Below are 14,287 nucleotides of genomic sequence, written 5' to 3'. Positions count from 1 at the left end.
TGTGTGAGAAGTACCTTGCAATCAAAATGTGTAAAAAATGACCGGCGAAACCCGAAAGGTGCACTTTGGAATATGTGCCCCTTTGCCCACCTAGGCTGCAATAAAGTGTCACACATGTGGTATCGCCGTACTCAGGAGAAGTTGGGGAATGTGTTTTGGGGTGTCATTTTACATATACCCATGCTGGGTGAGAAAAATATCTTGGTCAAATGCCAACTTTGTATAAAAAAATGGGAAAAGTTGTCTTTTGCCAAGATATTTCTCTCACCCAGCATGGGTATATGTAAAATGACACCCCAAAACACATTCCCCAACTTCTCCTGAGTACAGCGATACCACATGTGTGACACTTTTTTGCTGCCAAGGTGGGCAAAGGGGCGCATATTCCAAAGTGCACCTTTCGGATTTCACCGGTCATTTCTTACACATTTTGATTGCAAAGTTCTTCTCACACATTTGGGCCCCTAAATTGCCAGGCCAGTATAACTACCCGACAAGTGACCCCATTTTGGAAAGAAGACACCCCAAGGTATTCTGTGAGGGGCATGGTGAGTTCCTAGAATTTTTTATTTTTTGTCGCAAGTTAGTGCAATATGAGACTTTGTAAGAAAAAAAAATAAAATAAAAATCATCATCATTTTCCGCTAACTTGTGACAAAAAATAAAAAGTTCTATGAACTCACTATGCCCATCAGCGAATACCTTAGGGTGTCTACTTTCCGAAATGGGGTCATTTGTGGGGGTTTTCTACTGTCTGGGCATTGTAGAACCTCAGGAAACATGACAGGTGCTCAGAAAATCAGAGCCGTTTCAAAAAGCGGAAATTCACATTTTTGTACCATAGTTTGTAAATGCTATAACTTTTACCCAAACCATTTTTTTTTTGCCCAAACATTTTTTTTTATCAAAGACATGTAGAACTATAAATTTAGCGAAAAATTTATATATGGATGTCGTTTTTTTTGCAAAATTTCACAGCTGAAAGTGAAAAATGTCATTTTTTTGCAAAAAAATCGTTACATTTTGATTAATAACAAAAAAAGTAAAAATGTCAGCAGCAATAAAATACCACCAAATGAAAGCTTCATTAGTGAGAAGAAAAGGAGGTAAAATTCATTTGGGTGGTAAGTTGCATGACCGAGCGATAAACGGTGAAAGGAGTGTAGTGCCGAAGTGTAAAAAGTAGCCTGGTCATGAAGGGGGTTTCACCTAGCGGGGCTGAAGTGGTTAAGGGAACCTGACACTCAGAGAGGGCCTTGAGACTTTACCAAAATTACCATATTAATTTTAAAGTTATATATCTATCAAAATCATAGAATAGTTGTTCTACAATTGTGCTAGTTAACAAAAGTAAAAGGTTTTCTGTATATGCTGCAGCTTTGTGTTCTCTCCCATCACATCTAATGCCCTGTATGCGGCCATCCTGCCTAATCCATTGCAGTAAGGTTTCAATTGTTATTACAAACAGCAAGGGAGATAATGGACAGCCTTGACAAGTACCATTTGAGATGCATAATACAGGTGATAAAAGGTCATTAACCATTAGTCTAGCAGTAGGGTCTTTATACATAGTAAAAATAGCCTCTATAAATATAGATGGGATACCGAAGGCTGCCATTGAAGATTTAAGGAAGTGTCAATCAAAAACCTTCTCGGCCTCCATGCCAAGAAATATTAAAGGTTTAGTTGTGGATTTAGCATATGATATAAGTTGTATAACCCTGTATATATTGTCTTTACCCTTTTACCCTCTCTATTGAGGAAAAATCCTAATTTATCTGGGGCTGTAAGTGAACGGAGCATAGTTGCTTTGCTAGTATTTTTGGAAACAATTTAAGGTCTACATTAAGAAGGGAGATAGGTCTTTACCATCTTTATGAATAATAGAAATATGGGCCGCCAGTGTTTGTTTATGAAAAGGGACCCCAAGTTAGCGCCACATTAAAAAAAAAACTTACTAATGTGTGGAAGTAAGGTGTCTGAAAAAGGAAGATAGACCATCTGGGCCAGGTCACTTATTTTACAGAGTTGTAATGATCGAGTCCTTGATCTCTTGAAGAGAAATGGGGGAGCATAGACCTTGGGATTTTTCTCAAGTCAGTTGTGGGAGGGAGAAGTAAGGAAGTCTGTTATGTTGCATCGCTGTCTTCTCATGCGCTGACTATAAATTGTACAATTGGTTATAGAAATTGCTGAATTCACATGCAATATCCCAATTGACCCTCTCACATTGTAGGAAATGATATTAAGTTGAGTCATCTATACAGATTAATAAATAAGGTAGTAGCTGTGGGACCCCTATCATGGTCAAGATTCTAAATGAAAGAGGGAGTGTGGAAGAAATCAAAGTGAGGGAGGAAAGGCAGGGGATTAGGACAAAACAACATAACACTAGCCAATAAAAAAAATCTGCAATGTCAAGGCACTTATTGTGCACATAAACTGAGCAAGAAAAACTATTTTTATGGTAACCCGGGCGAGTATTTTCCCAACAAGCAGTTGAGAAAAAACTAAGCCATTAACATCATGGCTTTAGACACCCAACTGGTCATATTAAGATATCAGTTCAGCAGTAAATGAAAAAGAAAAATGTGGAAAAATAGAGCATTAACAGTATGAAAAAGTCTAAAGATAATAGCATATAGTAGGAAGGAAGCAGTGAAATAGTAAGAACAGAACAGAGAGAGGACACGATAATCACTGATCAGTAGGTAGTAATAGAATATCATCTGTTCTCTTGTATATCTGCAATATAAGTAATGTATACCTCTATTAAAACAAGTGTTATCAGCGATGACTCTCTTAGGTGCTGTCAGTATTGGGTCCGTGTCCCCACCGCAGGGTGACAGATCCCTGTCTGCACATCTCAGCACCATGGGTGCCAGGGCTGGTTTACCTTGCAGGAGAAGCAGGCGTCCGCAGGATATCGCCGCATCCATCCTCACTGCCAGGTGTCATCTGATGCGCTATAGCGCATGCGCGCGCACCTCTCCCTGTCTTATGGGAGTAGGCAGCTGGGTCCTGATTATCATCCCCACCCAGGGGCGGGGCTTTGAGTATATTAAAGCAACTTCACTTAGGAGGAAGTGCCCAAGTGTGGTTGTTGTACCTCTTGTCTCCCGCTGAAGCTTCCTACTGTGCTCTGGACTGTCTGTTTATTGGATTTCCTGGTTTCCGACCTCTGCCTTGTTTGACCCCTACTCTGCTTGCTGTCTGATTGCTGGATTGCCTGGACTATTGACCTCTGCTCTGTTTGACTACAAATCTGCCTACCGTCTGTTTATTGGATCAACTGGATTACCGACCTCTGCCCCGTCTGACTACGCATCTGCCCATCGCCTACTGTAAGGCTCCCTGCACCACCTGACAACGAGATAGCTTTAATCTGCACACTGCATTACTCTGAACTGCCTTTGCCTCTTCTGCAAGTGACTGTTGTTTTCTGCGTACTAGTAAAATTCTTCTGTTCTGCTTACCTGCCTGTGCGAGACTCTGTACACACTGCTGCAGTTAGCAGCGTCCTGGGTGACTGGTGCAAACACCAGTATCCTAACTCTGAGAGTCAGCAGTCAACAATACAGGGCTAAAGTCTAGTTCTATATCCGCTGACCCAGAGGATCCACATCCTCTGGTCGTAACAGGTGCTAGTCTTCCAACTTTCCTCCTTGACTTTGTGTTGCAGCTGTAGGACACTTCTTTCCAAGGAGTGGGTTGTTTGATATGCAGCAGATATGCAAGTTTCTTCACCATGGCCCAGTTAGGGATCTGTAGGTCAGGAAGATCTAGATCAGCATAAACATCTGGGAGGTCATTGACAGATCAGATTAGAAATATTTTCCCTTCATCTGAAAGCATAAGTCCGAATGGGAACTTCCAGCTGTATTGGATGCCTTTTAGATTGGAGAGCCCCCGTTAACAGTTTCAATGTCCTTCTCTTTTGTAGTGTTTGAGGAAAAAGATCTTGAAAAACATGAATTTACATAATGTCATATTCAATATGATCTTGTATGTCGCAGTATCTCCTCCTTAGCACAGTAGTTAATGATATGGCATATGACATTATGTGGAGGTTCAGAGTCCTTAGGCTTTCTACGCAATGCTCTGTAAACATGTTTAATTATAATGTTTCCAGATTACGAGTCACCTAGAATAGTATGGAAGATTTGTTCAACAGTAAATTATAAGGATAAAGCTGCCACTGACTCTGGTAGGCTTAATATTCGCAGGTTGTTCCTACGGTCTCTATTTTCTTGATCTTCCAAGGTCTTGAAAGTGGCATTAAGGTAGTTTTAACGGGTGGAAAGGCTCTCTGAGACATATGTATTATAACTATACATAGCTGATTGTGCAGTTTTTAGGTGTCCCACTCGTGACCCAATTTGTTTCATGTTTTGTTTGATGTCTTGCAAATCCTTTGAGAGAGGGTCTAGAGCTTTGATTAGCACTTTAGCTAGAGATTTTTGCCAGAAGGACCTGGATATTGGAAGGAAATCTTGATGTGGAGGAATATCTAAATCACTGTAAGAGTCCTCTCCGGTGTCCACATGAGCCATCGGCAAAGCATCTTTAGATGGCGTAATAATTTTTTGTGTAGCAGTGTTGGTATTCTTCTTCTCCATATATTTCTCCATTTCTCCATGGGAAGCGCTAGATTTTTGGGTGCTACTGATATCTTTGGAAGTAGCGTTCCCAATTTTCCCCATTTTAGCAAAGATAGAACAACAGAATAGTTGGGTCTCTGTGGGGCCATGCTATCAATATCTACATCATATATGGTCAGCTGCCAGTAATGTAGTGACCAGTAGTATTGACGGTCACCCAGAAAAATTAGGACTATGTCCTGGTGTTGTATGAAAACACTCACTGATTATATAACACCACAGTAGGTGCTTATTGACATACAAACAGGAAATGTCATTTCCTGTTTGTTTATTCAGCTGATGATTTCATGACCAGGTGATCCTGCACCTATAAATGTGATCAGGCTTTCATTGTCATCATGCAGTTGAGAAAGGCTGGACGGGCCAAAACGCGCCCTGTTATTATTTTGTAGTTACAATAAAAGAATATAACTGATTGGAAACAAGAACGTCTGCTGGGACCTTTTTTGCAACACTGAAGATATGACGACTTAATACAATGTAAAGTAGTTAGTGTACAGCTTGTATAACAGTCTAAATTTGGAGTGCCCTAAGCACACAACCATTAATGTCTAAACTTCTGGCAACAAAAGTGAGTACACCCCTAAGTTAAAATGGCAAAATTATGCCTATTTAGCCATTTTCCCTCCTTGGTGTCATGTGACTCGTTAGTGTTACAAGGTTTCGGGTGTGAATAGGGAGAATGTGTGTTAAATTTGGTGTTATCGCTCTCATACTCTCTCATACTGGTCACTTGAAGTTCGACATGGCACCTCATGGCAAATAACTCTCTGGGGATCAGAATAAAAGAATTGTTGCACTACATAAAGATAGCCTAGGCTGTAAGAAGATTGCCAACACCCTGAAATTGAGCTGCAGCACGTTGACCAAGACCATACAGCGGTATAACAAGACACTCAGAACAGGCCTTTCCATGGTCGACCAAAGAAGTTGAGTGCACAAGCTCAGCATCATATCCGGAGGTTGTCTTTTCAAAATAGATGTATGACTGCTGCCAGCATTGCTGCAGAGGTTAAAGGGGTGGGGGTCAGTCTGTCAGTACTTAGACCATACTCTGCACACTGCATCAAATTGGTCTGCATGGCTGTCGTCCTAGAAAGATGATGCACAAGAAAGCCTGCACAAGAAAGCCTGCAAACAGTTTGCTGAAGACAAGCAGACTAAGGACATAGATTACTGGATCCATGTCCTATGGTCTGATGAGACCAAGATAAACTTATTTGGTTCAGATGCTGTAAAGCGTGTGCGGCAGCAACCAGGTCAGGAGTACAAAGACAAGTGTGTCTTGCTTACAGTCAAGCATGGTGTTGGGAGTGTCATGGTTTGGGGCTGCATGAGTGCTTCTGGCTGTGGGGAGCTACAGTTGATTGAGAGAACCATGAATGCCAACATGTACTGTGACATACTAAACCTCCCTTCGGAAACTAAGATGCAGGGAAGAATTCCAACATGATTACGACCCCAAACACACCTCTAAGATGACTATCGCCTTGCTAAAGAAACTGAGGGTAAAAGTGCTGGACTGGCCAAGCATGTCTCCAGACAAGGTCTCTAACATCCACCAGTTCCGTGATGTCATCATGGAAGAGTGGGAGAGGATTCCAGTGGCAATCTGTGAAGCTTTAGGAACGCCATACCCAAGAGAGTTAAGACAGTGCTTGAAAATAATGGCCACACAAAATATTGGCACAATTTGGCCAGTTCACTTAGGGGTGTACTCACTTTTGTTGCCAGCAGTTTAGACATTAATGGCTGTGTGTTGAGTTATTTTGAGGGCACACCAAAATTTACACAGTTATACAAGCTGTTCACTGACTACTTTGCATTGTATTAAAGTGTCACATCTTCAGTGTTGTCCCATGAAAAGCTATAATCAAATATTTATAAAAATGTGAGTGGTGTGCTAACTTTTGTGAGATACTGTATATTATTAAAATAATACCTTGAAGCACAATCTTCAAATGAACATGGAAAGTAACCTCCACGTGCTTGGTTGGCAATGCTATATTATATGATGTATAAGAAAGTATTCTTATTTTTCCAAAGTTTTATTTATTGATTTATTAGAAGTTTATTAGGCTGATTATTTTCTTAGCTTGTGACAGTGTCTAAAGCCAGGTACTAGAAAAAGCTTAAAGAGGTTATCACACAATTAAAAATACATAAAATAAAATTAATAAAATAAAATCTGGAGAAATACAAACCATTATTTTAACTATATCAATGCAATCAATAACTGCTCGCCAATATGAATTTTGTGCGATCAGCTTCCCATTTCTCCTTTATTGTCGGCATCTTCCTTTTAAATGTAAGAACCCCATGTATAGTTTTGCTTCATAACAGGGATGCCCAACCTGTGGCCTTCCAGCTGTTGCCAAACTACAATTCCCAGCCTACAGCTATTAGGGCATGCTGGGTGTTGTAGTTTTGCAACAGCTGGAGGGCCACAGGTTGAGCATCCCTGCTTTATAAGATTCACTGGGGGGGAAATAAAAAGAATCAGAGAAAAATGTTTTCACGAGAACGAAGATCAAACTCCCAAATTAGACCCCTAAACTTCATCAGACCTCATATCAGACCTCAGATCAGATCCCCATGTCAGACTCCCAAATCAGACCCCCATATCAGACCTGAGACTATACCCCCATATCAGACCGTAAATCAGACCTGAGATGACACCAAAAATAACAAAATTTACTTTCTTCTCCAGACACCATTGCACATCCAGCCGCTCTTCCTGCACTCATCACTCCCTGGTCTTCTTTAAGCCCACACTGCACTGTGACCTGGTGTAGTCAGGACCATGCAGCACAGCACCCAGAGAAGATCAGGGAGCGATGAACACAGCCAGCGCTAGCAAAACTACATTCATCTGCACCTCCTGCATACCAATGAGCCCTTCCATAATGGAAGCACTTACTAGTAGTCACATTATAAGACACATTTTTGGGGGGAAAATGTGGGTTTTATAAATAAAAAATACAGTATTTGCAGTTGATATTTTGTGGGGGTTCAGAAGCAATTATTGATTTCCACAAAGCTCAGTATGAGCTCAAGTTAATAGTGTCATATTCCAATGTTCATCAAGGAACAAATGAATAGTGTAACTCAAGGGACCACAGTAACATTGTGATATAGTAATATAGCTTGAGAGGTTAAGAAAAGGCATATGCCCCTCCAGTCCAGTTCATTATTTTAATAAGTTAATCAAGAGGAAGGCAAAAAATTGTCTTGAGATAGAAGCCAATTTACCTCAAAAACACCTTTCCGACTCTAAATTTCACAATCTAAATAATTTCTTGGATTACAATCCTTCTAGAGAAATTTAGTAATTACTTGTAATATTATTATACTAAAGAAATACAACTAGTTCCCTTTTAAACTCTTTTAGTGAGTTCATTCTGGCAGAGGGTTCCATAGTAGCACTGCTCTTACAGTAAAGAGTACCCTTCAATGTTGGTGTGGAAACATTCTATCCAGATATAGAGGGTGTTTCCTTGTTATAGCTACAGTTCTGGGTATAATACATCATAGGAGACATCTCTGTACTGACATTTGATATATTTATACACAGTTATTAAATCTTCTCTCAGACATCTTTTTTTCTAAACTAAAAAAAAACCATAATTTTGATAATCTTTCTGGGTTTTGTAGTGTACTTATTCCATTTTATTCTTTAGTTGCCCGTCTTTGAACCTGCTGAACCTCAATTATGTCTTTCTTGTGCATAAAAGCCCAAAATTGTACATAGTACTTCATGTGTGATTTTAATAAATAGTTTATTTATATTTTTTTATGTGAAATATGCATTTCTGAAGTTTACCTTATTCATGTAATGTGCAAACAGATTCTCTTTCATCTTATATGTTTTTATGTATCTTTATTTTGCAGATAATCCCAAACAAACCACAAGAGCTACTGTCTACATTCTCATTCTGGACGTTAATGACAATGCTCCTCAATTTGCAATGTTTTATGACACGTTTGTATGTGAAAATGCAAGAACTGGACAGGTATTGTGTTTTTTTTTTTTTTTTTCTGTTTTTTTTTATATTGTGTTCTGTGATAAATGAGCTCAAATAGGAGACATATTGGTATTGCTTTGTCAAGTAGTGATTATGTATAAAAATGGATTAATACTATTACTGGTACCAAGAGGCTGGAATAAGGGCAGTGTAATGTTTTCATATACACCCCATGCCACTGATTAATAATGCTCTGACATTGACAAATTACCATGAAGAATCTATATAAATACTGCACATAACATTCTGAGAGTTGGTTTGTGAGATAAATGAAAAAAAGTCACTGAACCCTGTAAAGAGATCAGAGACCTGGTTAGTAATTAAATGCTAAATATATATATATATATATATATATATATATATATATATATATGCAATGTGACGCACAGGACTCACTAGTACCAACCAGAGGTGCACTCAGAATAAGAGGACTCACCCTATCCTCTTGATAGTAGGTATATATAACAAAAAGAATCTGGGCACTTTCTAGGTATTTGGGTCACAATTGATACATAAATTAATTAAAATAAACATTTATTAAAATATCCTCTTCCCATACTATAGCATATAAACACTTAAACAACAATCATACACATCATCAAAATATTCACAAATAAATAATACCTAAAAAAGCTCGACCCTGTGCAAAATATATGAATGGCCCAACAAATAATGTCAATGTAGTAGATGGATACAAAATGATGCAACTGATACTGTCGCAATGTCCTGGAATACTATCAATGCAAACTCTTGATGAACTAGTGTCCTGTATGTCGAAGGTAGTGGTGTCCCTCTAAATCATTACCAGCGACGTCACAGTGGAGAAATTTTCTTATAATCCTTGCGAAAGTCTGCCGAAAATATTGGAGCGGTCTTACCGTATCGGTGAGTATACCGCAACTGCTCCGCTGGATGGTCTTATGTTGTTCAGACCAATATCGCGAACGTGACTCATCCCCTTTCTCCCGCGTTGGTAGTTTGTTTGGCACGTGCAGCTCGACTTGTATTGTTGGTCTTATGCTGTGTAGCTCAAACTTACTTTCGCTATGTGGACATTCTATGTGTAAACGGCAGGCTGTTCACATACATCAGGTAGTCGTAGTGTTGGGGTCCTGGCTAAACGCGTTTCGAGGTATACGGTCTCCCCTTCCTCAGTAGCTAACCGACAGTATACTAGCTGATGACTTGGCGTTGCATGGGTATTTATTTATTGCAATTATATATTAAATAACTCTGACTTTCACAGTGGCCACCCCTTTAATGGTAACTCCCCCTTTAAAAGTGAATTTTACAATGGTCACCCCTTTAACAATGACTACCCCTTTAACAATGACTTTCATAGTGGCTGCCCCTTTAACAGTGACTGCCCCTTTAACAGTCACTTTCACAATGGCCGCCCCTTTAACGGTGACCGCCCCTTTAACAGTGACTTTCACAGTGGCCGCCCATTTAACGGTGGCCGCCCAGTTAACAGTGACTTTCACAGTGGCCGCCCCTTTAACGGTGACTGCCTCTTTAACAGTGACTTTCACGGTGTCTGCCCTTTTAATAGTGACTTTCACACTGGCTGCCCTTTTAACGGTGACCGCCTAACAGTGACTTTCATGTTGGCCGTCCCTTTAACACTGACTTTTACAGTGGCCGCCTCTTTAACAGCGACCGCCCCTTTAACAGTGACTTTTACAGTGGCGGCCCCTTTAACAGTGACTGCCCCTTTAACATTGAATTTCACAATGGCTGTCCCTTTATCAGTGACCAACCCTTTAACAGTGATTTTCACAGTGGCCGCCCCTCTAACAGTGACCACCACGGTCCCTGCCCCTTTAACAGTGAACTCCACAGTGCCCGCCCCTTTACCAGTGAACTCCACAGCGCCATGTCCGTTTAATAGTGGCCCCTGCCCCCCATGCATGTAGCAGTGTAGTTGTGCCATCATACGTCATATCAATATTTCAGGACCTGCGAACTGATAAAAACTATGATCAGTTGTTATGGCAACCTGGAGTAGGACCTGCAAACTTCTATTGGCTGGTAAGGGACATGTGACCGTTTGTATGACAGTTAGGATTTAAGTGAAAGGCTGCCAAGCTTGTATTGGCTTATGCAGGTCATATTTTTGGGAATATCTGGGGAAAGGTACGTCCTAGAGAGCTGAGACCCCCGCAAGATTTCTTTCCAGGTATCAAGGGCTGTGTATACCAAGTTTCGTTGAAATGGATGGTTGCATTTTCGAGTTTTTGCGGAACATACATACATACATACACACATACGAATTTATTAGTGGTCAATCAAGTTTAAAAAAAAATGCTATTTTCTGGCTGCAGAGAGCCTTTATAGGGGTGTAGAACATGGTGCCTTGCAGTAACACGCATAGGGAGTCTGCTGTGGTAATGAAACAATATTATGAGTCAGTATGACATGCACATGACAGGCGTTGCTCTTAGAATCACTACACACTTTACTTATTTGGGCAGTTAAGGGGCCCAAACTGACCCAATAACTCAAGTGTGAACTATAGCGTGAAAGAGCGCACTCCTTTACACCAATTCACTGATTCCACATAGATTCCTACAGAACCTGTTCAATTAAATGCTCATGCAAGTAGAACCCCCCCAGGCAGAGTGGAGAGGGTGTCAGCAGTAAGTTTGTGTTGACGTCACTGATTATTTTGCCCTTCCTCTGATCCGTCAGAACAATAACCCACAAAAAATGGATCCTGTCTGTGGAGCATCCGCCTTCACTCAGTCAGCATTTGACCAGTAATCCATCAGTATTGCTTAAGCCCAAAAAAAAAAAAAAAACAGGAGTGGATCCAAAACAGAGATGACAAGTGAATGAAATATTTGCATGTATTCTGTATTTTGTACCCACTCCTGCTTTTGTCTACCAAATCATAAGCCAATTTTTATGCAAATAGGGACCATGTGATGCAGGCCTTATAGCTGTTACATAGACAGGATCTGTTGTGCGTCTCATTTTTTCTTTCTTCTGACAGATCAGAAGAATGGTCACATAAATGATGATGTCAGCCAGGCCAAAAGGCAAAATAGTGACCCAGTAATGAAGTGCGGAGGGTGGGAACAGCATGAGAAGTCCACAGAGTGGCCCTATGACATAGTGGTGAGGTGGAAGCAGCATGAGGAGACCACAGAGTGGCCAATGACAGTGTCTGGAAGTGGCAGTAGCATCAGGAGGATGCCACAGAGTAGCACAATGACAGTGTAGAAGTGCAGCAGCATCAGGCGGCCACAGGGTGGCATAATGACAGAGTGTGGAGGAGGCGTCAGCATCATTATCAGAAGGAGGCCACAGAGTGGCACAATGTCAGTGTGGAGATGGCGGCAGCAGCATTAAGAGGAGGCCATAGGGTGGCACAATGGCAGTGTGGAGATGGCAGCAGCATCAGGAGACCACAGAGTGACCTGCTGACAGAGTGGGGAGGTGGGTGGCAATACCAGTAACAGCTGAAGATGGTGGGTGAAAGAAAGAGCATTGCATCAGATGTGTGGCATCAGGCGGGTGGCAGCATCAGAATAGTAGCTGATAGCCAGAAGAAACCAGTCTCTTTTGTCAAAGTGTTGGTGTGGCACCATGGATGATCTAGTCTGATGCATAAGGCACTGGTTGAATTCAAAGTTACACAGGGGAGTACTCCTGTCCGCTTGGATCATCAAGAAATCGCTTATGGCCTTTTTCTGTTTGTATATTCGGTCCAATATATGGAGGGTGGAATTACAACTGGTGGAACTGGGGGGACTTTGTTCTTCTGCTGCAGCTCAAAATTGGTGTGCCGATTTTGAGTTCTCGCAGAAAAAGCCAGGATTCGATTTCTTGATAAAGTACACGGAGCAGTTCCTCCCATGTGTGACTCCGTTCGCCCAGGCAAATGAGGTGTAAAACAGCGTGACGCCGCCATGCCTGCACATGTGGTATGCTGGAGGAGCACCCGGAATTGTCCCTGCAGTGGAGGCTGAGGACACGGTGGAGGATGAGGAGGCAGAGGCGGAGAATGTCACATGACCAACGGTGTGAGAACATAGAGGTGGAAGCGAGATCACCTGGCCAAATTGCTGGTTTAGGTGGGCAGAACCCACATTTACCCAGCGGGCCGGAAATTACATACTGTATATTGTCCCTGACTGTAGTTATAGCTCCACACGTCGGCGCTGTTGTGGTCTTTGGCAGACACCACAGGCTCAAGGACTGGCCCACTTCTGTTCCACATATTTGTGCAGGGCTAATACTGCCTTTTTGGCAAATAAATGACGGCTTAGGACTATACACCTCGGCTCGGCACAAGCCATCAGTTCTCTCACTGCTACTGCCGCTACCTCCGTGAACCACTTCATCACTACTTTCCAGGCAGGTAGGCTCCTGCGAAGCGGGTGGTCTACCCAGGGCACAATTTACTCTCGACCTTCTACTGCTGCCTCCCTGCTGACTCCTGGCCATGCTACTGACTTAATGGCTCCACCGCTGCCTCTCACACAAGCTGCCACCCTCTTCTCCTGATGATGATGAAGCCCCTTCGTCACCCCACTTCCAATTGTGATCGGCTACATCATCATTGAGTACTGTCTGCACGTCACTGATGTCCTCCTCAGTGGTCTCTGAGCCAGGAGCCTGACCTCTCACAATACCAGCATCCACGCCACTCTCCTCATCACTACTTGCCCACCTACCGTAGGAAGTAGCGCATGCATCCTCCACATCTTGGCTGGCCAGTAGCTGACGACTGTCCTCTAGTAGCTCGTCCTCACTGTATAGAGGAGCTGAGCCCACACCATATAATACTTATCTGTGTGAGGGAAAAGAAAAGGACAGAGGCAGGTTGAGGACAGGTGAGGGCACAGGGCCTACTCCCGGGCAATGCCAACTAAGGGTTCTGTCTGACGAACTCACCAACTCTTGGCTAAGGGTGTCTAATGTCACTTGGGACAAAGTGGATGACCGAGTCAACCATTCAAGAACTGTTGGGTTGCTGGTCAAGACACAAATACTAGCTGACACTGGAAGCTCAGGCCTCTGGAAGTGACTCCTGCTGCCAGGCCTCCTTATTCTGCTGCAACCTGTGTCTGCGCCAGAAACATTTTAGCCTCTGCCCCTCCTCTGTGCAGGGCCTGTCACTTCTCTGTCTGACATACTGTTAGATCAAATAAGTAAATAAAAAGGAAATTGATACACCCCAAAAAAGGCTTTAATTTTCTCACTTCACCACACAAGGGCAAATAATACTATTTTTTGCAACTAATAAGCAACATAAAGGCCTTAGAACATATAACTGCACTGCTGAATGACAAATAATACTTTTTTTTGTCACTAATACATGCCAAAAGGACTTTAAATTTCTCACTTTACCGCACAATTGCTAATAAGCCTTTTTTTCCCCACTAATACACGGCAAAAAAGGCTTTAGAACATATAACTGCACTGATTTACGGCAGATAATGCTTTTTTTGCCACAAATAAACACAAAAAAGAACTGTAATTTTCTCACTTTACAACACAATGGTTAATGAGCCTTCTTTCCCCCAACTAATACACGCCAAAAAGGGCTTTAGAACATATAACTGCACCTCTGAATGGCAGATAATATATATT

General features: G+C 41.8%; 1 protein-coding gene across 6 annotated transcripts in view; it reads left to right on the top strand.

Annotated features, from left to right (window-relative positions):
- Positions 1–14,287, top strand: part of LOC122938086 (cadherin-10-like) — a 516,432-nt gene that overhangs the window by 399,641 nt on the left and 102,504 nt on the right. For 5 of the 6 annotated variants that reach the window (XM_044293379.1, XM_044293378.1, XM_044293374.1 and 2 more), the window contains one exon: positions 8,553–8,674. In XM_044293379.1, coding sequence (XP_044149314.1) covers positions 8,553–8,674 — 122 coding nt within the window. Of the gene's footprint in view, positions 1–8,552; positions 8,680–14,287 lie in introns of all 6 variants that reach the window. The other variant, XM_044293375.1, reaches the window with a different exon arrangement.

Source organism: Bufo gargarizans, chromosome 5 (assembly GCF_014858855.1).
Source record: "Bufo gargarizans isolate SCDJY-AF-19 chromosome 5, ASM1485885v1, whole genome shotgun sequence".
NCBI classification, from domain to species: Eukaryota; Metazoa; Chordata; class Amphibia; order Anura; family Bufonidae; genus Bufo; species Bufo gargarizans.
This window is presented reverse-complemented; position numbering and strand designations above follow the sequence as displayed.